This window comes from Nerophis ophidion, linkage group LG21 (assembly GCF_033978795.1).
Source record: "Nerophis ophidion isolate RoL-2023_Sa linkage group LG21, RoL_Noph_v1.0, whole genome shotgun sequence".
NCBI classification, from domain to species: domain Eukaryota; kingdom Metazoa; phylum Chordata; class Actinopteri; order Syngnathiformes; family Syngnathidae; genus Nerophis; species Nerophis ophidion.
The window spans coordinates 4,859,056-4,885,540 of NC_084631.1; the positions used below are offsets into that span (position 1 = coordinate 4,859,056).

At 41.8% G+C, this 26,485-nt stretch overlaps 1 protein-coding gene across 1 annotated transcript in view; it reads right to left on the reverse strand.

The window, feature by feature from the left end:
- LOC133539608 (threonine--tRNA ligase 1, cytoplasmic-like) overlaps window positions 1-26,485 on the reverse strand; it is a 159,486-nt gene that overhangs the window by 14,599 nt on the left and 118,402 nt on the right. Inside the window, exons 12-13 of the mRNA XM_061881650.1 lie at window positions 15,681-15,818; window positions 9,702-9,779 (exon numbers count right to left, since the gene is read on the reverse strand). Of these exons, the coding sequence (XP_061737634.1) occupies window positions 9,702-9,779; window positions 15,681-15,818 (216 nt within the window). The remainder of the gene's footprint in view (window positions 1-9,701; window positions 9,780-15,680; window positions 15,819-26,485) is intronic.

A 26,485-nucleotide genomic window follows, 5' to 3' on the forward strand; every position in this document is an offset into this window, starting at 1 on the left:
TGACTCTTAAGGGTTACAGCTGCAAAATTACCGAAGTAAAAATAGCTTGAAAGGTTAGCATGCTGGAATGCTAATATTTTTTCCTTACCGTTATTTTTCGCCAATGACAATCAGCCAATTATAATGCTTTTAAAACAGGGAGCTGTGTGGGCTGCTTTAAGCAAGTTTTATGACTCTTAAGGGTTACAGCTGCAAAATTACCGAAGTAAAAATAGCTTGAAAGGTTAGCATGCTGGAATGCTAATATTTTTTCCTAACCGTTATTTTTCACCAATGACAATCAGCCAATTATAATGCTTTTAAAACAGGCAGCTGTGTGGGCTGCTTTAAGCAAGTTTTATGACTCTTAAGGGTTACAGCTGCAAAATTACCGAAGTAAAAATAGCTTGAAAGGTTAGCATGCTGGAATGCTAATATTTTTTCCTTACCGTTATTTTTCGCCAATGACAATCAGCCAATTATAATGCTTTTAAAACAGGGAGCTGTGTGGGCTGCTTTAAGCAAGTTTTATGACTCTTAAGGGTTACAGCTGCAAAATTACCGAAGTAAAAATAGCTTGAAAGGTTAGCATGCTGGAATGCTAATATTTTTTCCTTACCGTTATTTTTCGCCAATGACAATCAGCCAATTATAATGCTTTTAAAACAGGCAGCTGTGTGGGCTGCTTTAAGCAAGTTTTATGACTCTTAAGGGTTACAGCTGCAAAATTACCGAAGCAAAAATAGCTTGAAAGGTTAGCATGCTGGAATGCTAATATTTTTTTCCTTACCGTTATTTTTCACCAATGACAATCAGCCAATTATAATGCTTTTAAAACAGGGAGTGGGCTGCTTTAAGCAAGTTATATGAGTCTTAAGGGTTACAGATACAAAATTAGCGAAGCAAAAATAGCTTGAAAGGTTAGCATGCTGGAATGCTAATATTTTTTTCCTTACCGTTATTTTTCACCAATGACAATCAGCCAATTATAATGCTTTTAAAACAGGCAGCTGTGGGCTGCTTTAAGCAAGTTACATGACTCTTAAGGGTTACAGCTGCAAAATTAGCGAAGCAAAAATAGCTTGAAAGGTTAGCATTCTGGAATGCTAATATTTTTTTCCTTACCGTTATTTTTCACCAATGACAATCAGCCAATTATAATGCTTTTAAAACAGGGAGTGGGCTGCTTTAAGCAAGTTATATGACTCTTAAGGGTTACAGATACAAAATTAGCGAAGCAAAAATAGCTTGAAAGGTTAGCATGCTGGAATGCTAATAGTTTTTCCTAACCGTTATTTTTCACCAATGACAATCAGCCAATTATAATGCTTTTAAAACAGGCAGCTGTGTGGGCTGCTTTAAGCAAGTTTTATGACTCTTAAGGGTTACAGCTGCAAAATTACCGAAGTAAAAATAGCTTCAAAGGTTAGCATGCTGGAATGCTAATATTTTTTCCTTACCGTTATTTTTCGCCAATGACAATCAGCCAATTACAATGGTTTTAAAACAGGCAGCTGTGTGGGCTGCTTTAAGCAAGTTACATGACTCTTAAGGGTTACAGCTGCAAAATTAGCGAAGCAAAAATAGCTTGAAAGGTTAGCATGCTGGAATGCTAATATTTTTTTCCTTACTGTTATTTTTCGCTAATGACAATCAGCCAATTATAATGCTTTTAAAACAGGCAGCTGTGTGGGCTGTTTTAAGGTCCTTCCACCCTTATTGGGGTCCTTCAGGCATTAGAGGGTCCGTCACGCCAAATTCTTCCGGGGGGGGGAAGGTTTTTGTAGGGGGGAAGAAATTTGGCGTGACAGCAGACACAACCAAACTCCCTCAAGGTAAAGTTGGAATATTTAACACCAGCAAAGCGAATGTGCTTGGTAGAAAATGTAAAGTAAGGCTCCACTATTCCAAAATGAACCTGCCTGATGCTAATTTACATACGATTTGCCATAGACAGGCTACTATTAGCATCAGCGGTTTTACATGGCGATTTCAACACCTCTAAATTTGGTATTGAAAACTACAACTGAGATGCTTGTTACAATCAAACATCTGCTTTTTAATAAGCACAATTCTTACGGTAAGAACACTTTGTAGGGCGCAACATAACACATTCAGCTTCCTGGAAAAAGCTCCTGCTGAATGAGACAACGTATCATAGATAGCCTATACAGTACTGCCATTTAATGAGTTGGAAGGGCAACTGCATTGTTTAGCGGTTTAGCTCGGTTGGTAGAGTGGCCGTGCCAGCAACTTGAGGGTTGCAGGTTCGATTCCCGCTTCTGCCAACCTAGTCACTGCCGTTGTGTCCTTGGGCAAGACACTTTACCCACCTGCTCCCAGTGCCACCCACACTGGTTTAAATGTAACTTACATATTGGGTTTCACTATGTAAAGCGCTTTGATTCACTAGAGAAAAAGCGCTATATAAATATAATTCACTTCACCTCAATTGAGACTCAAATGGAATAATAAAACAGGGTACAACAACTGGACAGCATATATATATATATATATATATATATATATATATATATATATAAACTCTTCCAAAATCAATCAATCAATGTTTACTTATATAGCCCTAAATCACTAGTGTCTCAAAGGGCTGCACAAACCACTACCACATCCTCGGTAGGCCCACATAAGGGCAAGGAAAACTCACACCCAGTGGGACGTCGGTGACAATGATGACTATGAGAACCTTGGAGAGGAGGAAAGCAATGGATGTCGAGCGGGTCTAACATGATACTGTGAAAGTTCAATCCACAATGGATTCAACACAGTCGCGAGAGTCCAGTCCAAAGCGGATCCAACACAGCAGCGAGAGTCCCGCTCACAGCGGAGCCAGCAGGAAACCATCCCAAGCGGAGGCGGATCAGCAGCGCAGAGATGTCCCCAGCCGATACACAGGCAAGCCGTACATGGCCACCGGATCGGACCGGACCCCCTCCACAAGGGAGAGTGGGACATAGGAGAAAAAGAAAAGAAACGGCAGATCAACTGGTCTAAAAAGGGAGTCTATTTAAAGGGTAGAGTATACAAATGAGTTTTAAGGTGAGACTTAAATGCTTCTACTGAGGTGGCATCTCGAACTTTTACCGGGAGGGCATTCCAGAGTACTGGAGCCCGAATTGAAAACGCTCTATAGCCCGCAGACTTTTTTTGGGCTTTGGGAATCACTAACAAGCCGGAGTCCTTTGAACGCAGATTTCTTGCCGGGACATATGGTACAATACAATCGGCAAGATAGGATGGAGCTAGACCGTGTAGTATTTTATACGTAAGTAGTAAAATTAACGCAAATTTACATTGGATTTGCCATGGACAGGCTACTATTAGCATTAGCGATTTTACATGGCGATTACAACACCTCCAAATGTAGTAATGAAAACTACAACTAAAACAAATGTTACAATCCATAAACAGGTGTGTAATAAGCACAATACTTACAGTGTAAACACTTAGTAGGGCACAACTTAACACATTCAACTTCCGGGAAAAAGCTACTTCCTAATTAGACAACATACCATATACTGCCATCTAATGTCTTGGAAGTGCAACTGCATTGCAAATAAGACTCAATAATAGAACAAGATATAACAATTTGACACCACAATTATCATAATCAGTTAATTTTTAAATGTTACATTTAAATGTTATTATCAAACAAATCACGTTTATTACCACAATTACTCAAATTAGTACCGTTGAGTACAGGCATGTTGCGGTCTTGTTACACAGCTTTTAAACTTACTGTTCCAAATAAAACACGGCAGTATTAACCTGGCTTCTACTACAGCAACTAACAAAATGCCCCCATTTTATTTCCTCCCATATTGAAAATGTACACATGTACAAAAGCTTCATTGTCATTGTAGTTAGCACATATTAGATAAAAGTTTAAAATTGTTTCCCATACATTGATTAACTTGTTAAAAACATAGTTTGATACTTTTCGGTACATTTCAATACTTTTATCAATAAAGGAGACCACAAAAAATTGCATTATTGGCTTTATTTTAGACTTTTGACAAGAACAAGAAAGTTTGATCATATTACGCCTGTACTGTATATACCTTTATATACATATATACATACATATATACCTGTACTGTATATACCTTTATATACATATATACATACATATATACCTGTACTGTATATACCTTTATATACATATATACATACATATATACCTATACTGTATATACCTTTATATACATATATACATACATATATACCTATACTGTATATACCTTTATATACATATATACATACATACATACCTGTACTGTATATACCTTTATATACATATATACATACATATATACCTATACTGTATATATCTTTATATACATATATACATACATATATACCTGTACTGTATATACCTTTATATACATATATACATACATATATACCTGTACTGGCTCACCTGCACTGGCTTCCTGTGCACTTAAGATGTGACTTTAAGGTTTTACTACTTACGTATAAAATACTACACGGTCTAGCTCCATCCTATCTTGCCGATTGTATTGTACCATATGTCCCCGCAAGTAATCTGCGTTCAAAGGACTCCGGCTTATTAGTGATTCCCAAAGCCCAAAAAAAGTCTGCGGGCTATAGAGCGTTTTCCGTTCGGGCTCCAGTACTCTGGAATGCCCTCCCGGTAACAGTTCTAGATGCTACCTCAGTAGAAGCATTTAAGTCTCACCTTAAAACTCATCTATATACTCTAGCCTTTAAATAGACCTCCTTTTTAGACCAGTTGATCTGCCGCTTCTTTTCTTTCTCCTATGTCCCACTCTCCCTTGTGGAGGGGGTCCGGTCCGATGACCATGAATGAAGTACTGGCTGTCCAGAGTCGAGACCCAGGATGGACCGCTCGTCGGGACCCAGGATGGACCGCTCACCTGTATCGGTTGGGGACATCTCTACGCTGCTGATCCGCTTGAGATGGTTTCCTGTGGACGGGACTCTCGCTGCTGTCTTGGATCCGCTTGAACTGAAGTCTCGCGGCTGTGTTGGAGCCACTATAGATTGAACTTTCACAGTATCATGTTAGACCCGCTCGACATCCATTGCTTTCGGTCCCCTAGAGGGGGGGTTGCCCACATCTGAGGTCCTCTCCAAGGTTTCTCATAGTCAGTATTGTCACTGGCGTCCCACTGGATGTGAATTCTCCCTGCCCACTGGGTGTGAGTTTTCCTTGCCCTTTTGTGGGTTCTTCCGAGGATGTTGTAGTCGTAATGATTTGTGCAGTCCTTTGAGACATTTGTGATTTGGGGCTATATAAATAAACATTGATTGATTGATTGATTATTTTAGCAAAAAGATCTTAGGGTACATTAAACATATGTTTCTTATTGCAAGTTTGTCCTTAAATAAAATAGTGAACATACAAGACAACTTGTCTTTTAGTAGTAAGTAAGCAAACAAAGGCTCCTAATTTAGCTGCTGACATATGCAGTAACATATTGTGTCATTTATCATTCTATTATTTTGTCAACATTATGAGGGACAAGTGGTAGAAAATGAATTATTAACCTACTTGTTCATTTACTGTTAATATCTGCTTACTTTCTCTTTTAACATGTTCTATCTACACTTCTGTTAAAATGTAATAATCACTTATTCTTCTGTTGTTTGGATACTTTACATTAGTTTTGGATGATACCACACATTTTGGTATCAATCCGATACCAAGTAGTTACAGGATCATACATTGGTCATATTCAAAGTCCTCATGTGTCCAGGGACATTATTCCTGACTTTATAAACATAATATACATTTTAAAAAAAAGAAAGAAGATGTTGTGATGTCAAAAAATGGACTTAATCATAGTAGTATCGACTAGATACGCTCATGTATCATTACAGTGGATGTTTGGTGTAGATCCACCCGTGACGTTTGTTTACATTTTGACGCCGGTGAGCTATCGTGTGTAGTGGAGCATGTTTAGCTATTCCTCGTCCTGGAGGGATGATACTTGTAAAAAACGTACTTTATTTGTCGCCATGGAGACGAGGATTAGTGATTTAGAAGTAGCTAAAACACAATAGATGTTAGCCGCTAACTCGCTAGCAATGTCTTAAAGCACCTCTTCCTTAGGGCGTTTCAGTGTTGTAACTTCACCTTTATCGTTAATTTTTAAGGCAAAATGCATCCGTTCTCCATTTTCTGTCTCCGCATTGTGTCTGCTTGAAAGTACGCTGTGACTGTGCGCTGCCGAACATGCTCCTCTGCTCGTAAACTAGCAATGACCCGACGTGACGACGGGCATACTTGCCAACCTTGAGACCCCCGAATTCGGAGACGGGGAGTGGAGGGGGGGTTGAGGTGGGCTGGGAGGGGAGTGTGTGTTAAGGTGGGGTGTATATTGTAGCGTCCCGGAATAGTTAGTGCTGCAAGGGGTTCTGGGTATTTGTTCTGTTGTGTAAATGTGTTACGATGCAGATGTTTTCCCGAAATGTGTTTGTCATTCTTGTTTGGTGTGGGTTCACACTATGGCGCATATTTGTAACAGTATTAAAGGCCTACTGAAAGCCACTACTAGCGACCACGCAGTCTGATAGTTTATATATCAATGATGAAATATTAATATTGCAACACATGCCAATACGGCCGCTTTAGTTTACTAAATTGCAATTTTAAATTTCCCGCGGAGTTTCTTGTTAAAAACGACGCGTATGATGACGCGTTTTTGTGACGTTATCGTTTGAGCGGACATTTTTAGCCCAGCACCACTTCTGGCTAAAAGTTGTCTCTTTTCATCGCATAATTACACAGTATTTTGGACATCTGTTTTGTTGAATCTCTTGCAATTTGTTCAATTAATAATGGAGACGTCAAAGAAGAATGCTGTTGGTGGAAAGCGGTGGATTGCAGTTGCCTTTAGCAACCAAAACACAGCCGGTGTTTCTTTGTTTGTTGTGAAGCTTTAGCGAACTTGTTTCTCAACCACATGTCAACTAGCTAGTTTTTGGATGAGAAAGTGGTGATATTAAGTCGGCTCTTACTGGAGACTTGTGCGGAGTTAGCGTCCTAGTGCAGCAGCTGTCATCTTGGCTCCTCCATTGCCTTCTCTCAGAGACACTGGCGGTCACCGCAGCCCTCCGACTTTCAGGTATGACTATATAATCTCACTAAAACACTATTAACACAACAAGCAGATAAGGGATTTTCCAGAATTATCCTAGTAAAGGTGTTTAATAACATCTTAATCGCTCCCACTGCACTCACCTTTTTTTCCCCTAGTGCTTCACTCTAACTTTCGTCATCCACGAATCTTTCATCCTCGCTCAAATTAATGGGGAAATTGTCGCTTTCTCTGTCCGAATCGCTCTTGCTGCTGGTGGCTATGATTATAAACAATGTGAGGATGTGAGGAACCCTACAACCCGTGACGTCACGCGCACATCGTCTGCTACTTCCGGTACAGGCAAGGCTTTTTTTATTAGCGACCAAAAGTTGCGAACTTTATCGTCGATGTTCTCTACTAAATCCTTTCAGCAAAAATACGGCAATATCGCGAAATGATCAAGTATGACACATAGAATGGACCTGCTATCCCTGTTTAAATAAGAACATCTCATTTCAGTAGGCCTTTAAAGTTGTTTATACGGCCACCCTCAGTGTGACCTGTATGGCTGTTGATCAAGTATGCGTTACATTCACTTGTGTGTCTAAAAGCCGCATATATTTTGTGACTGGGTCGGCAAGCTGTTAGTATGGAGGAAAAGCGGACGTGACCACAGGTTGCCCCCAATATCGTTGTCCGGGTACAAATCGGGAGAAATTCGGGAGAGGGGTTGCCCCGGTAGATTTTCAGGAGGGACACTGAAATTCGGGAGTTCCCCGGGAAAATCGGGAGGGTTGGTAAATATGGGTGTTGGACCGGTACTTTTCAAAGGCGGTATAGTACCGAATATGATTCATTAGTATCGCGGTACCACACTAATACCAGTATACCATACAAGCCTAATATATACATACATATATATTTTTTTCAAGATTTGCTGTTACAAGATGGTAACAAATACCTTCCGGGTGATACATGTGCTGCCCTCTTCTGGCTATCCTGTTCCACATAACAATGAGTATGTTATTTGTTTTGATATCAGAGTTGGAGGACTGACGACGAGGATTAATTACCGTATTTCCTTGAATTGGCGCCGGGTATATAGTATGCGCCTGCCTGGAATTACTCCCAGGTCAAAGTCATTTCGCCAAATAATTAGCATATGCCTAGAATTTCCGCCGGGTCAAACACGTCACGTCACAAGTGACACTTCACCTGTCATCATTTTCAAAATGGAGGAGGCTGATTTCAATCATTTGAAATCGCATAAAGGAAAGAAGATTAAGAGCTATTCAGTAGGATTTAAGGTCCAAGCTATTGAATATGCTAAAAAGAACAGTAAGCAGCTATGTTTTATTAATATACCATAGCTGCGTGTGTCAAATATGAGTCATTAAATTACTCCCGCCTCCTGGTGGTAGAGGGCGCTAGTGATCCTTCTTGCGACTACTCGGCTGCAGAAGAAGTGACAACAAGCAGCACTTTTAACATGGAGGATGACATATATCTCAAATAAAACAGTTTTCTAAACTGGACTTTCAATCAAAGCAGGAGGTAATAAAGGAAGATCTCCATCGAGACAGAGAGACTTTTAAAACTGAAGAAAGATAAGGAAGACTTCTATAAACAAGTTTTTGATGCTTTTGATCAGAAGGAGCTGCGCATGGACTTCATTTATAAGTAATGGTAAGACCTTTTTAACGTTTTTTTTTATTAAATGTGCTTTTCATGATGGTATCCTTACATCACACGCAAATTTTTAAGCGCAGGCCTAAATTTACCGCATGCCTTTGGTAAGCGCCGGAGTGAGAAGAGGTTTTAAATTAATTAGCGCCCTGGCGGCAATTCAAGGAAATACAGTAACCTTATCTAACCAGGTCCCCAACATAGATGAGAAACTAGTACACTCTATCCAGAAACTAGTACACTCTATCCAGAAACTAGTACACTCTATCAAGAAAGCCTCTGGCCCTGACGAGCTACGAGGAAGGGTGCTGAAAAGTGGGCCTTTCACCAAGGTTTTCCTGCATTTACTGGACTCTGGATATGTACCTGACTACTGGAAGGAATCCATACATCCATCCATCCATTTTCTACCGCTTATTCCCTCTCGGGGTCGCGGGGGGCGCTGGCGCCTATCTCAGCTACAATCGGGCGGAAGGCGGTGTACACCCTGGACAAGTCGCCACCTCATCGCAGGGCCAACACAGATAGACAGACAACATTCACCCATTAGGGCCAATTTAGTGTTGCCAATCAACCTATCCCCAGGTGCATGTCTTTGGAAGTGGGAGGGGCCTATCCCCAGGTGCATGTCTTTGGAGGTGGGAGGGGCCTATCCCCAGGTGCATGTCTTTGGATGTGGGAGGAAGCCGGAGTACCCGGAGGGAACCCACGCAGTCACGGGGAGAACATGCAAACTCCACACAGAAAGATCCCAAGCCCGGGATTGAACCAAGGACTGCTCAAGACCTTCGTATTTTGAGGCAGATGCACTAACCCCTCTTACACCGTGCTAAACTAATAATTGTGTATGAGAAAAAAATGTTTTTAAAAATAAAAATGCAGTTCCTCTTTAATTGAAAATGATGCACTTAAAATACAAGCCCAGAAGCGCTCGCTTCACAGCAGACTGACCTTTGGCCCATAGAAGGCTCCGTCTCCCGGGTTCAACTCCCAGCGCTCGCCAAACTGCTGCAGGCTCCGTTCCAGCTGCTACACACACAAACAAAAACAGCGGTGGAGATTGTTAAAGTGCGGGTGTGATTCTAACGTGGACCTTGTTGGGAGTATATTTTGAATCGCACACAATTGAAGCGTGCTTGATTGGCTCTTTGAGATAAACATCTACATAGCAGCTTGATGAGGACAGAAATCCCCTTCCAAGCGACTGATTTACGTTCTGGAGCTTTTAAAGGGGAACATTATCAGCAGACCTATGTAAGCGTCAATATATACCTTGATGGTGCAGAAAAAGACTATAAGTTTTTTTTAACCGATTTCCGAACTTCAAAAGGGTGAATTTGGCGATTGAAACGCCTTTCAGTTATTCGCTGTCGGAGCGATGACCTGTGACATCACAATGTGAAGCAATCCACAATTTTCTCAAACACATTACAAAGCGCTGTTATTTTCCGTTTTTTCGACTGTTTTCCGTACCTTGGAGACATCATGCCTCGTCGTTGTGTTGTCAGAGGGTGTAACAAAACGATCCGGGACGGATTCAAGTTGACTTACTAGGAGTGTGCGTCGATTAGCACGGCACGCTAATCGATGCTAACATGCTATTTAGGCTAACTGTATGTACATATTGCATCGTTATGCCTCATTTGTAGCTATATTTGCCTCCAGCCTTTCCCTCCACCCACATTTAATGCCAAACAAACACATACCAATCGACGGATTCAAGTTGCACCAGTGGTCAAAAGATGCCAAAGTCCCTCGTTTGTTCTGCACATTTTACCGACGATAGCGATGCTACGACAGAGATGTGTGGATATCCTGCGACACTCAAAGCAGATGCATTTCCAAGGATAATGTCAACAAAATCACAAAGGTGAGTTTTGTTGATGTTATTGACTTATGTGCTAATCAGACGTATTTGGTCGCGGCATGACTGCCAGCTAATCGTTGCTAACATGCTATGTACATGTACATGTATGTACATTTTGTAGCTATATTTGCATCCAGCCTTTCCCTCCACCCACATTTCATGCCAAACAAACACATACCAATCGACGGATTCAAGTTGCACCAGTGGTCAAAAGATGCGAAAGTCCCTCGTTTGTTCTGCACATTTTAATGACGATAGCGATGCTACGACAGAGATATGTGGATATCCTGCGACACTCAAATCAGATGCATTTCCCACGATAAAGTCAACGAAATCACAAAGGTGAGTTTTGTTGATGTTATTGATTTATGTGCTAATCAGACGTATTTGGTCACGGCATGACTGCCAGCTAATCGATGCTAACATGCTATGTACATGTATGTACATTTTGTAGCTATATTTGCATCCAGCCTTTCCCTCCACCCACATTTCATGGCAAACAAACACATACCAATCGACGGATTCAAGTTGCACCAGTGTCAAAAGATGTGCAAGTCCCTCGTTTGTTCTGCATATTTTACCGACGATAGCGATGCTACGACAGTAATGTGTGGCTATCCTGCGACACTCAAAGCAGATGCATTTCCAAGGATAAAGTCAACAAAATCACAAAGGTGAGTTTTGTTGATGTTATTGATTTATGTGCTAATCAGACGTATTTGGTCACGGCATGACTGCCAGCTAATCGATGCTAACATGCTATGTACATGTATGTACATTTTGTAGCTATATTTGCATCCAGCCTTTCCCTCCACCCAGATTTTATGCCAAACAAACACATACCAATTGACGGATTCAAGTTGCACCAATGGTCAAAAGATGCGAAAGTCCCTCGCTTGTTCTGCACATTTTACCGATGATAGCGATGCTACGACAGAGATGTGTGGATATCCTGCGACACTCAAAGCAGATGCATTTCCAAGGATAAAGTTAACAAAATCACAAAAGGTGAATTTTGTTGATGTTATTGACTGATGTGCTAAACAGACATATTTGGTCACGGCATGACTGCCAGCTAATCGATGCTAACACGCTATTTAGGCTAGCTATATGTACATTTGTAGCTATATTTTGCATCCAGCCTTTCCCTCCACCCACATTTGATGCCAAACAAACACTTACCAATCGACGGATTTAAGTTGCTCCAGTGGTCAAAAGATGCAATCGTTGGTTAGAAGGCGATCGCCGAATAGCTTCAATAACTATTCGCTCAATAGCTTCAGTTTCTTCTTCAATTTGGGGCGGTTTAGCTCGGTTGGTAGAGTGGCCGTGACAGCAACTTGAGGGGTGCAGGTTCGATTCCCGCTTCCGCCATCCTAGTCACTGGCGTTGTGTCCTTGGGCAAGACACTTTACCCACCTGCTCCCAGTGCCACCCACACTGCTTTAAATGTAACTTAGATATTGGGTTTCACTATGTAAAACGCTTTGAGTCACTAGAGAAAAAGCGCTATATAAATATAATTCACTTCACTTTCGTTTTCGCTACCTGGCTCCACACTCCAACCATCCGTTTCATCCATCCATCCATTTCCTACCGCTTATTCCCTTTTGGGGTCGCGGGGGGCGCTGGCGCCTATCTCAGCTACAATCGGGCGGAAGGCGGGGTACACCCTGGACAAGTCGCCACCTCATCGCAGGGCCAACACAGATAGACAGACAACATTCACCATCCGTTTCAATACATGCGTAATCTGTTAAATCTGCTAAACCGCTGAAATCCTAGTCTGGGTCCGAGCTAATGTCGCTATATCTTGCAGTTTTATCCGCCATGTTTGTTTGTATTTGCATCACTATGTGTCGTCACAGGAAATGGACGAGTAGATTTACAGTTAGCGAAAACCAGGCACTTTAAAGCCTTTTTTTGGGATATTCCATGATGGGTAAAATTTTGAAAAAAACTTCAAAAAATGAAATAAGCCACTGGGAACTGAGGTGAGTTTTGTTGATGTTATTGACTTATGTGCTAAACAGCCATATTTGGTCACGGCATGACTGCCAGCTAATTGATGCTAACACGCTATTTAGGCTAGCTATATGTACATTTGTAGCTATATTTGCATCCAGCCTTTCCCTCCACCCACATTTAATGCCAAACAAACACTTACCAATCGACGGATTTAAGTTGCTCCAGTGGTCAAAAGATGCAATTGTTGGTTAGGAGGCGATCGCCGAATAGCTTCAGTTTCTTCTTCAATTTGGGGCGGTTTAGCTCGGTTGGTAGAGTGGCCGTGCCAGCAACTTGAGGGTTGCAGGTTCGATTCCCGCTTCTGCCACCCTAGTCACTGCCGTTGTGTCCTTGGGCAAGACACTTTACCCACCTGCTCCCAGTGCCACCCACACTGGTTTGAATGTAACTTAGATATTGGGTTTCACTATGTAAAGCGCTTTGAGTCACTTGAGAAAAGCGCTATATAAATATAATTCACTTCACTTTCGTTTTCGCTACCTGCCTCCACACTCTAACCATGCGTAATCTGTTAAATCTGCTAAACCGCTGAAATCCTAGTCTGAGTCCGAGCTAATGTCGCTATATCTTGCTGTTCTATCCGCCATGTTTGTTTGTATTGGCATCACTATGTGACGTCACAGGGAAATGGACGAGTGGATTTTTTCTTCTTCTTCTTTGTCATGAAAAAGTGAAGTGAAGTGAATTATATTTATATAGCGCTTTTCTCTAGTGACTCAAAGCGCTTTACATAGTGAAACCCAATATCTAAGTTACATTTAAACCTGTGTGGGTGGCACTGGGAGCCGGTGGGTAAAGTGTCTTGCTCAAGGACACAACGGCAGTGACTAGGATGGCGTAAGCGGGAATCGAACCTGGAACCCTCAAGTTGCTGGCACGGCCACTCTATTAACTGAGCTATACCGGGACATTTTTGTCATGAAAAAGAGAGTTTTTTGTGGTTGGTGCACTATGTGTAAGTGTATATTGTGCTTTTTTATGTTGATTTAATAAAAAATTAGAGGAAGTTACATTTCAAATACAATATTTTATTGTCCTTCTTTTTATATTTCATAAGAAATGCCAATAATAAGCCACATAGACTGATATATTAATAATATTTGAATATTTGTTGCATGACAATAATTCATAAAAAAATGCAATAAATATCCACATCGACCGATATAATAAATGATAAAATAATTATTGCATAACAACAATTCCTTTCCATAGTTTGATAGTAATAACAAGGCAAATTAATGTTGTACAGACGTTATTTCCTAGCACCAAACCTGCAGAAAATAGTTCTTTTCAGGTTTCTCTATGTTTCAGAGTTATTTGGTGTTGAACCCCAAGATGCAGAGATGGAGGCAGGCATGGAATGTGAAAACATGATTTCATCTCCGTAATATCGCTAAAATTCGCTCCATTTTGTCCACTAAAGACGCCGAGATCATTATCCATGCGTTTGTTACGTCTCGTCTCGATTACTGTAACGTATTATTTTCGGGTCTCCCCATGTCTAGCATTAAAAGATTACAGTTGGTACAAAATGCGGCTGCTAGACTTTTGACAAGAACAAGAAAGTTTGATCACATTACGCCTGTACTGTATATACCTTTATATACATATATACATACACATATATACCTGTACTGTATATACCTTTATATACATATATACATACATATATACCTGTACTGTATATACCTTTATATACATATATACATACATATATACCTGTACTGTATATACCTTTATATACATATACATACATATATACCTATACTGTATATACCTTTATATACATATATACATACATATATACCTATACTGTATATACCTTTATATACATATATACCTATAGTGTATATACCTTTATATACATATATACATACATATATACCTATACTGTATATACCTTTATATACATATATACATACATATATACCTATACTGGCTCACCTGCACTGGCTTCCTGTGCACTTAAGATGTGACTTTAAGGTTTTACTACTTACGTATAAAATACTACACGGTCTAGCTCCAGCCTATCTTGCCGATTGTATTGTACCATATGTCCCGGCAAGAAATCTGCCTTCAAAAGACTCCGGCTTATTAGTGATTCCTAGAGCTCAAAAAAAGTCTGCGGGCTATAGAGCGTTTTCCGTTCGGGCTCCAGTACTCTGGAATGCCCTCCCGGTAACAGTTCGAGATGCTACCTCAGTAGAAGCATTTAAGTCTCACCTTAAAACTCATCTGTATACTCTAGCCTTTAAATAGACCTCCTTTTTAGACCAGTTGATCTGCCGCTTCTTTTCTTTCTCCTATGTCCCCCCCTCCCTTGTGGAGGGGGTCCGGTCCGATAACCATGGATGAAGTACTGGCTGTCCAGAGTCGAGACCCAGGATGGACCGCTCGTCGGGACCCAGGATGGACCGCTCGCCTGTATCGGTTGGGGACATCTCTACGCTGCTGATCCGCTTGAGATGGTTTCCTGTGGACGGGACTCTCGCTGCTGTCTTGGAGCCACTATGGATTGAACTTTCACAGTATCATGTTAGACCCGCTCGACATCCATTGCTTTCGGTCCCCTAGAGGGGGGGGGGGGGTTGCCCACATCTGAGGTCCTCTCCAAGGTTTCTCATAGTCAGCATTGTCACTGGCGTCCCACTGGATGTGAGTTTTCATTGCCCTTTTGTGGGTTCTTCCGAGGATGTTGTAGTCGTAATGATTTGTGCAGTCCTTTGAGACATTTGTGATTTGGGGCTATATAAATAAACATTGATTGATTGATTGATTGAATTAAATACTAAGACAAAAACAAAACCAAAAGGCGGATAATCAAACAAAAGGAAGCGTGGAAGCTAGCGGGTAGTTGGGGACCACTGCCATAATGGGTAACATTTTGAAAAAAACTTCAAAAAATGAAATAAGCCACTGGGAACTGATTTCTATTGGTTTTAACCCTTCTGAAATTGTGATAATGTTCCCCTTTAAACCTCCAGTCAACACAGAGAGGACAGAAGAGCAATGGCGTTGTGAGTTTGGGGGCCTACCTGCTCGGCACTATCCCACTGCTCAGCCTCCCCCAGGCACGGAGTCGGACGTGTCGACAGGAGGCAGTGGAAGGAAAACCCAAACACTTGATAGACGCTTCTCACGAAGTCCAAACAGGCCACAATCTCCTGCTCCAGCTGTGAGGCACAGAAGAAGGGGGCATGTGTTATGGTCGATGACGGACTCGCACATTCGGAGGTTTACGTTCCAGACGAGCGCGGCGGCACCCACTGGCAGCGGACATTAAAATGCTATTTGAGATGGCTGACGTGGTGAGAAGACGTGCTGTGAGATCTCTCCTGCATGACGGGATACCAATAAGGAGGTGGATGAGGTTTTGGACTAGCAACAACCTGGGAAGATTGCAGGAGCGGGGGCGGGGGGGCACACATGTCGAGGTGTAAAGTTTGACCGAGACAAAGAGTCTTATTCATGCGGACTGCAGGCATCCTGGAATGCATGTGGAATCCTCATCATGGCTGTAATAAGGTCCCGTGTGCGTCCTATTTCACACGTGTGTCGCATGAAGGAAGCAGCAAAGAGTAGCAAAGGTCAAAAGCATTAGATTGGTTGTTTTCGCTCATGTTGTGACATACAGAACTGAATATTGAAAGAAAAGACAGCCTGCATGGCAGTTGTGTTGTTACAGTCGACTTTGCAACTTTTTCTCGTTTCGTTTCACCCGTTTGCTCCACTTTTTTTATGTTTTGTTTTTATAAAAAGTATTTTTAGCAGGGGTGGCAGAGGGGTAAGTGCGTCTGCCTCACAATACGAGGTTCCTGCAGTCCTGGGTTCAAATCCAGGCCCGGGATCTTTCTGTGTGGAGTTTGCATGTTCTCCCCGTGACTGCGTGGGTTCCCTCCGGGTACTCCGGCTTCCTCCCACTTCCAAAGACATGCACCTGGGGATAGGCTCCTCCCACCTCCAAAGACATGCACCTGGGGATAGGCCCCTCCCACCTCCAAAGACATGCACCTGGGGATAGGTTGATTGGCAACACTAAATGGTCCCTAGTGTGTGAATGTTGTCTATCTGTGTTGGCCCTGCGATGAGGTGGCGACTTGTCCAGGGTGTACCCTGCCTTCCGCCCGATTGTAGCTGAGATAGGCGCCAGCGCCCCCCGCGACCCCGAAAGGGAATAAGCGGTAAAAAATGGATAGATGGATGGATTTTTAGCAGGGGTAGGGAACCTATGGCTCTTGAGCCAGATGTGGCTCTTTTCGATGACCGCATCTGGCTCTCTGATAAATCTGAGCTGATGTTGCTTAAAGGCCTACTGAAAGCCACTACTACCCACCACGCAGTCTGATAGTTCAGTGGTCTCCAACCACCGGGCCGGGCCGCAGAAGAATTTTTTATCCCCCCAAAAAAAAAAAAATCAACATAAAAAACACAATATACACTTACAATTAGTGCACCAACCACAAAAACCTCCCTTTTCATGACAAAAACGTCCCTTTTTCATGACAAAGAAGAAAAAAAAAAAAGAAAAAAAAGTGGACACCCCCCCCCCCCCCCTCCGGGCCACGGGACAAATTATTAAGCGTTGACCGGTCCGCGGTTAAAAAAAAGCTTGGGGACCACTGTGATAGTTTATATATCAATGATGAAATATTAACATTGCAACACATGCCAATACGGCCGCTTTAGTTTACTAAATTACAATTTTAAATTTCCCGGGACTTTTTTCTTGAAAACGTCGTGTAATGATGACGTGTACGCGTGACGTCACGGGCTGTTATGAATATGAGCGCTGCACACACACACAGCTAAAAGTCGTCTGCTTCAACGGCATAATTACACTGTGTTGCTGAATCTTTTGCAATTTGTTCAATTAATAATGGAGAAGTCACAGAAAGATGGAGTTGGGAAGCTTTAGCCTTTAGCCACACAAACACACGGTGATTCCTTGTTTAAAATTCACGGAGTTGAAACTTTCCTATGGATCAGAGCGGACATGGATAACGACTACATGTCAACCAGCAGGTTTCGGTGAGAAAATTGTGGTTAAAAAGTCGCCACTTACCAGATATCAGCTAAGCTTGCGCCTCCCGTACAGCTGCCGTCGACTTCCCCGAGACATTGCGCGTCAACACCCGGCCATGGACGTACACTTCCGACTATCAGGTACTATAAAACTCACTAAAACACAACAACACTAGCAACACAACAACAACACGCGGTCGTGGACGTACACTTCCGACTATCAGGTACTATTTAACTCACTAAAACACTAGCAACACAATAGAAAGATAAGGGATTTCCCAGAATTATCCTAGTAAATGTGTCTAAAAACACATGAATCCATTCCAATGCAACGCGATTGCAATAGCAATTTTTTAATTATTATTTTATTTTTTTCTAGTCCGTCGCTATCAATATCCTCAAACACGGATCTTTCATCTCCGATCAAATTAATGGGGAAATTGTAGTTTTCTCGGTCCGAATAGCACTTTTTGTTGGAGGCTCCCATTAAAAACAATGTGAATATGTGAGGAGCCATCAACATGTGACGTCATCGTCTGCGACTTCCGGTAGAGGCAGGGCTTTTATCCAGTTGCAAACTGTATCGTGGATGTTCTCTACTAAATCTTTCAGCAAAAATATGGCAATATCGCGAAATGATCAAGTATGACACATAGAATGGACCTGCTATCCCCGTTTAAGTAAGAAAATCTCATTTCAGAAGGCCTTTAACATGATAAGTAATGAATAATTCCGCTAGTAATCAAAGTGTTTAAAGGGGAACATTATCACCAAACCTATGTAAGCGTCAATATATACCTTGATGGTGCAGAAAAAAGACCATGTATTTTTTTAACCGATTTCCGAACTCTAAATGGGTGAATTTTGGCAAATTAAACGCTTTTCTGTTTATCGGTCTTTTAGCGATGATGTCAGAACGTGACGTCACCGAGGTAACACATCCGCCATTTTCATTTTCACATTACATACACCGAGTCTCAGCTCTGTTATTTTCCGTTTTTTCGACTATTTTTTGGAACCTTGGAGACATCATGTTTCGTAGGTGTGTTGTCGGAGGGTGTAACAACACTAACAGGGAGGGATTCAAGTTGCACCACTGGCAAGAAATCTCCCACCAGACCCCCATTGAATGTACCGGAGTGTCTTCACATTTGACCGGCGATGCTAAGACAGACATGGCACAGAGATGTATGGATAACCTGCAGATGCATTTGCAACCATTAAGTCAACGAAATCACAAAGGTGAGTTTTGTTGATGTTGTTGACTTATGTGCTAATCAGACATATTTGGTCACGGCATGACTGCCAGCTAATCGATGCTAACATGCTACGCTAATCCATGCTAACATGCTATTTACGCTAGTTGTATGTACATTTGAAACTAGATACCCACATTTAATGTGAAACAAACACTTACCAATCAACGGATTTAAGTTGCTCCAGTGTCACAAGATGCGAAAGTCCTGATCGTTTGGTCCGCACATTTTACCGCCGATGCTAATAAGGCAGCCATGCTATGGGCCACTTCATTAGGTACACCCACGCTATGGCCGATTAGCGTCACTAGCTTCAGTTTCTTCTTCAATTTTGTTTTCGCTATCTGCCTCCATACTCCGACCATCTGTTTCAATACATGCGTAATCTGTTGAATCGCTTAAGCCGCTGAAATCCGAGTCTGAATCCGAGCTAATGTCGCTATATCTTGCTGTGGTAACCGCCATGTTGTTTGCATTGGCAGCACTGTATGACGTCACAGGGAAATGGATAGTTGCATCGCAAATAGCGAAAATCAAGAACTTTAAAGCAGTTTTTCGGGATATTCCGGGAGGTGTAAAATTTTGAAAAAAACTTCGAAAAATACAACAAGCCACTGGGAACTGATTTTTATTGTTTTTAACCCTTTTGAAATTGTGATAATGTTCCCCTTTAAAACAGGGGTCACCAACCTTTTTGAAACCAAGAGCTACTTCTTGAGTACTGATTAATGCAAAGGGCTACCAGTTTGATACACACTTAAATAAATTGCCAGAAATAGCCAATTTGCTCAATATAACTTTAATAAATAAATCCATATATATATATAAAAAAATGGGTATTTCTGTCATTCCATCGTGCATTTTTTTTCCTTTTTTACGGAGGGTTTTTTTGTAGAGAATAAATGATGAAAAAAACACTTAATTGAACGGTTTAAAAGAGTAGAAAACAGAATGTATATATATATATATATTTTAATCATATGGTGGAATTTGATTGTTTCTCCTATGTGGAGCGGTATAGCTCGGTTGGTAGAGTGGCCGTGCCAGCAACTTGAGGGTTGCAGGTTCGATCCCCGCTTCCACCATCCTAGTTACTGCGGTTGTGTCCTTGGGCAAGACACTTTACCCACCTGCACCCAGTGCCACCCACACTGCTTTAAATGTAACTTAGATATTGGGTTTCACTATGTAAAGCGCTCAGAGTCACTTGAGAAAAGCGCTATATAAATATAATTCACTTCACTTCAAAAACAAGAACATTAAATTTTGAACCATAGTTTATCTTCAATTTCGACTCTTTAAAATTCAAAATTCAACCGGAAAAAAAAAAGAGAAAAACTAGCTAATTGGAATCTTTTTGAAAAAAATTGAAAAAGGAATTTATGGATCATCATTAGTAATTTTTCCTGATTAAGATTAATTTTAGATGTTTTTTCACATTGTCTCTCAAAGTTGAAGTGTACCTATGATGAAAATTACAGACCTCTGTCATCATTTTAAGTGGGAGAACTTGCACAATCGCTGGCTGACTAAATACTTTTTTGCCCCACTGTAAATATGCTCCAATTACTCTATCACAACAAAACAAGAGTTGTAGAAATCATTAGAAACTCAAACAGCCATGTTCTTTACAAGTGTATGTCAACTTTTGACCGCAACTATACAGTATGTAATATAGTAACATTCACATTAATAACAACATTTGTTATTTACATATTTTGATCATTTTAAGCATACGTGACGCATTAATTTAAAAAAACGCATCACGTTTGCTTCTTTTTTCCCTGCATCACTGATTATTACTCACAGCAACACAGAGCCAACACACATAATAAAACATAACCAGGTCTGCTGTCAGTCGCATGCCGACTGCTAGGATGTTTATATTCTCATTTAGGTGAAGAATGACTCATAATCCTCGTGAAGAAACGGGGTGAGGGGGCGGAAAAAGTCCTATTCCTGTCATCCTCGCCAGTTCCAGTAAATATATGGTTGTCAACGTGTCCCGACTTGTCAGATTATATGAACAGCCACCTTCTGTCCAGGTGAGAGGCCTGATTTATGATATACAATAAACTTACAGAAAGCGGGGAAGCGAGCGACCACAGACCACTCAAAGATGTAAACACAGGCACACAGGAAGTGATCACATCGCCGCTATGAATAGCTTTTCAGCTTTAGCGCTTAAAGGCCTACTGAAATGAGATTTTCTTATTTAAACGGGGATAGCAGGTCCATTCTATGTCATACTTGATCATTTAGCGATATTGCCATATTTTTGCTGAAAGGATTTAGTAGAGAACATCCACGATAAAGTTTGCAACTTTTGGTCGCTAATAAAAAAGCCTTTCCTGTACCGGAAGTAGCAGACGATGTGCACGTGACGTCACGAGTTGTGGAGCTCCTCACATCCTCACATTGTTTATAATCATGGCCACCAGCAGCGAGAGCGATTCAGACCGAGAAAGCGACGATTTCCCCATTAATTTGAGCGAGGATGAAAGATTTGTGGATGAGGAAAGTTAGAGTGAAGCACTAGGGGAAAAAAAGGTGAGTGCAGTGAGAGCGATTAAGATGTTATTAGACACATTTACTAGGATAATTCTGGAACATCCCTTATCTGCTTATTGTGTTACTAGTGTTTTAGTGAGATTATATGGTCGTACCTAAAAGTCAGAGGGGTGTGGCCACGGGTGTGGTGACCGCCAGTGTCTTCAATGGAAGCCACGTTTCTCGACGAGGCAAGGTAGCCGGGCTGAGATTTCTCCCCCCCCCCCTCCACAGTGTAAGCATCCGACAGTCCGCAGCTGCAGGAGGCACGACGCAAGCTCTCCGCTCATGTCTACGGTAAGAGCCGACTTATTACCACCATTTTCTCCATGAAACCTGCCGGTTGACATTCTTGATCATCTCACGATATTGCCATATTTTTGCTGAAACGATTAAGTAAAGAACAGCGACGATAAAGTTTGCAACTTTTGGTCGCTAATAAAAAGCCTTGCCTGTACCGGAAGTAGCAGACGATGTACGCGTGATGTCACGGGTTGTGGAGCTCCTCACATCTGAACATTGTTTACAATCATGGCCACCAATGCGAGAGCGATTCGGACTGAGAAAGCGACGATTTCCCCATTAATTTGAGCGAGGATGAAAGATTTGTGGATGAGGAAAGTGAGGGTGAAGGACTAGAAAAAAAAAAAAAAAAAGATGAGGGCAGTGGGAGCGATTCAGATGTTATTAGACACATTTACTAGGATAATTCTGGAAAATCCCTTATATGCTTTTTGTGTTACTAGTGTTTTAGTGAGATTATATGGTCGTACCTGAAAGTCGGAAGGGTGTGGCGACGGGTGTGGAGACCGCCAGTGTCTTCAATGGAAGCCACGTTTCTCGACAAGGCAAGGCAGCCGGGCTGAGATTTCTCTCCCCCCCACTGGGCCCCCCTCCTCCACGGTGTAAGCATCCGACGGTCGGTATGAGGAGGCAAGACAGTCCGCAGCTGCAGGAGGCACGACGCAAGCTCTCCGCTCATGTCTACGGTAAGAGCCGACTTATTACCACCATTTTCTCCATTAAACCTGCCGGTTGACATTCTTGATCATCTCGCGATATTGCCATATTTTTGCTGAAATGATTTAGTAAAGAACAGCGACGATAAAGTTCGCAACTTTTGGTCGCTAATAAAAAGCCTTGCCTGTACCGGAAGTAGCAGACGATGTGCGCGTGACGTCACGGGTTGTGGAGCTCCTCACATCTGAACATTGTTTACAATCATGGCCACCAGCAGCGAGAGCGATTCGGACCGAGAAAGCAACGATTTCCCCATTAATCGGAGCGAGGATGAAAGATTTGTGGATGAGGAAAGTGAGGGTGAAGGACTAGAAAAAAAAAAAAGAAAAAAGATGAGGGCAGTGGGAGCGATTCAGATGTTATTAGACACATTTACTAGGATAATTCTGGAAAATCCCTTATATGCTTATTGTGTTACTAGTGTTTTAGTGAGATTATATGGTCGTACCTGAAAGTCAGAGGGGTGTGGCCATGAGTAAGGTGACCGCCAGTGTCTTCAATGGAAGCCACGTTTCTCGACAAGGCAAGGTAGCCGGGCTGAGATTCCCCCCCGCCCCCCTCCTCCACAGTGTAAGCATCCGACGGTCGGGGGCGGTCGGTATGAGCAGGCAAGACAGTCCGCAGCGGCAGGAGGCACGACGCAAGCTCTCCGCTCATGTCTACGGTAAGAGCCGACTTATTACCACCATTTTCTCCATGAAACCTGCCGGTTGACATACTTGATCATCTCACGATATTGCCATATTTTTGCTGAAAGGATTTAGTAGAGAACATCGCGGATAAAGTTCGCAACTTTTGGTCGCTAATAAAAAAGCCTTGCCTGTACCGGAAGTAGCAGACGATGTGTGCGTGACGTCACGGGTTGTGGAGCTCCTCACTTCTGAACATTGTTTACAATCATGGCCACCAGCAGCGAGAGCGATTCGTACAGAGAAAGCTACGATTTTCCCATTAATTTGAGCGAGGATGAAAGATTTGTGGATGAGGAAAGTGAGAGTAAAGGATTAGAAAAACAAAAAAATAACCTATACGTGGGAGCGATTCAGATGTTACTAAACACATTTACTAGGATAATTCTGGAAAACCCCTTATCTGGTTATCGTGTTACTAGTGTTGTAGTGAGATTATATGGTCGTACTTGTACAACCTGAAAAGTCGGCCCTGCACCTTTCTTCAGCACCAGTCGACGGGTGGTAGTGATGCCCATCTCTGCCCTTTGCAAGGGACCCTCTTTGAAACACGATCTTTCGAAAACATCGCTGCATAATACACTGTACTTTGTGTGTGTGGTCCAATCCAACCGTGTTCGCTTGACCGCTCTGTTCCATAGCAAAACTTCACCGTCAGCTTTCGGGAATGTAAACAAGGAAACACCGGCTGTGTTTGTGTTGCTAAAGGTGGCTGCAATACACCGCTTCCCACCTACATCTTTCTTCTTTGACGTCTCCATTATTCATTGAACAAATTGCAAAAGATTCAGCAACACATATGTCCAGAATACTGTGTACTTAAGCGATTAAAGCAGATGACTTATAGCTGGGATCAGTGCTGGATCGAGATGTCCGCCACAATCCGTGACGTCACACGCACGCGTCATCATACCGCAACGTTTTCAACAGGATACTTCGCGGGAAATTTAAAATGGCAATTTAGTAAACTAAAAAGGCCGTATTGGCATGTGTTGCAATGTTAATATTTCATCATTGATATATAAACTATCAGACTGCGTGGTCGCTAGTAGTGGCTTTCAGTAGGCCTTTAAAATAACAATATCACTAATACCACCCATCCCAGACCCATTCCACCCCGGGCACAGCCACCTGGGACTGCTACCCTCAGGCAGACGCTACAGGGTGCTAAAAGCGAGCACCAATAGACTAAAAAATAGCTTTTACCCAAGAGCCATAGTAGCATTAAACAGGCACTGAGTGAGCACAATATGTCCATCATGTCCTCATGTGTAATGTTTAAATATTTTTCTATTTTTTCGGACTACAATGTGCAATAATGTTTTATGTATGTGTGTATATGTATTCATATGCATGCAGATATGCATCTGTGTGGATACATATACATATACATAGATACATCTGTCATCTCTATCTTTTTTTTTTTACTATTTATACTACCATATTGTATATGCACCTTAGGAGGAGCTGCTCCAATTTCGTTGTTCTTTGAACCTGTTCATTGCAATAATGACAATAAAACTCTATTCTATTCTATTCTATTCTATACTTGGTTAATATTCAAGTCACACAATGTATCGTATTTTTCGGACTTTAAGTTGCAGTTTCTTTCGTAGTTTGGCCGGCTGTGCGACTTATACTCAGGAGCGACTTATGTGTGAAATTATTGACACATTACCGCAGGCGTAGGGAACCTATGGCTCTAGAGCCACATGTGGCTCTTTTGATGACCCCATCTGGCTCTCGGATAAATCTGAGCTTACGTTGCTTAACACGATAAGTAATGAATAATTCCACTTGTAATCACAGTGTTAAAAATAATGTTCAAAATATAAAACATTCTCATGCATTTTTAATCCATCCGTTTTCTACCGCACCTGTTCACGAAGTTGCGTTAAAGGTAAGAAGTTATTTATTTATTATTGGTTAGTGCGGGGCTTGCCCTTCTGGGGGTTCTTCAGACTCCCAAGCACCGACATGAGAGCCTGTTTTAGGGTTACAATATTGTTTTATTGTTCAATAAGTCTTTCAGTTGCTTTCCAGCAATAGTATTTCCAGCCCCAACCCAGTCTCTCCTCCTGGCTGCTGCTTATAACAGAGCGACAGGTGATTAGATAACAAGGCCCAGGTGGGCCATCTACGCACCTGTCGCTGATTTCGAAGCCGGTCCTGGCACATCCCAGTTAGCTACAAGCCCGCAGGCCACTCCCCCTCCACAGTTAGCTTCAGAATAACAAAGTTTTTACAAAGAATAAGAGACCTATTATACTCTAGAAATGTTGGTCTTACTTAAAAATGCACGTGTTTAGTTGTGTTCAGTGTTAAAAAAATATTATATGGCTCTTACGGAAATATATTTTAAAAATATTTGGCTTTTTGGCTCTCTTAGCCAAAAAGGTTCCCGACCCCTGCATTACCGTAAAATATAAAATAATATTATTTAGCTCATTCACGTAAGAGACTAGACGTATAAGATTTCATCAACGGAATCCAACCTATTTAGGTCCCACATCAACCTTGAGAAAGTCAGTGAGTTCACTATAAAAGTGGGTGACATTGTTATCACCAGGAAGGATGAGATCACCTAACTAGGTTCCATTCTAGAGGCTAATCTTTCCTGTGATAAAATGGCAACCAAGGTAATCAAAAAGATCAACCAAAGAACGAGATTCCTCTACAGAATCTCCTCTCTGGTCAACAAAAGCACCTTGAAGATTCCAGCATGAACTATCATTCAACCCTTTTGCGATTACGCTTGCACCTCCTGGTACCCCAGCACCTCCAAAACCCTCAAATCTAGACTCCAAACATCCCAGAACAAGCTAGTCCGGTTACTTTTAGACCTCCACCCCTGATCACACCTCAATCCAACCCACTTCTCCAAAGTGGTCTGGCTCAGGGTGGAGGACAGAGTTAAACAACTTGCACTGAGCCTGGTCTATAAAATCCGCTACACCTCCCTGATACTGAAGTACATGTCTAACTACTTCCTTAACGTAAATGACCGCCATAACCACAACACCAGGGGGAGCTCCACAAACCACGTTAAACCCAGATTCCGATCTAAAAAAGGTCTTAAAGGCCTACTGAAAGCCACTACTAGCGACCACACAGTCTGATAGTTTATATATCAATGATGAAATATTAACATTGCAACACATGCCAATACGGCCGCTTTAGTTTATTAAATTGCAATTTTACTATTCACTATTCTTTATTTATTTTAAATTGCCTCTTAAATGTCTATTCTTGGTGTTGGGTTTTATCAAATAAATTTCCCCCAAAAATGCGACTTACAATCCA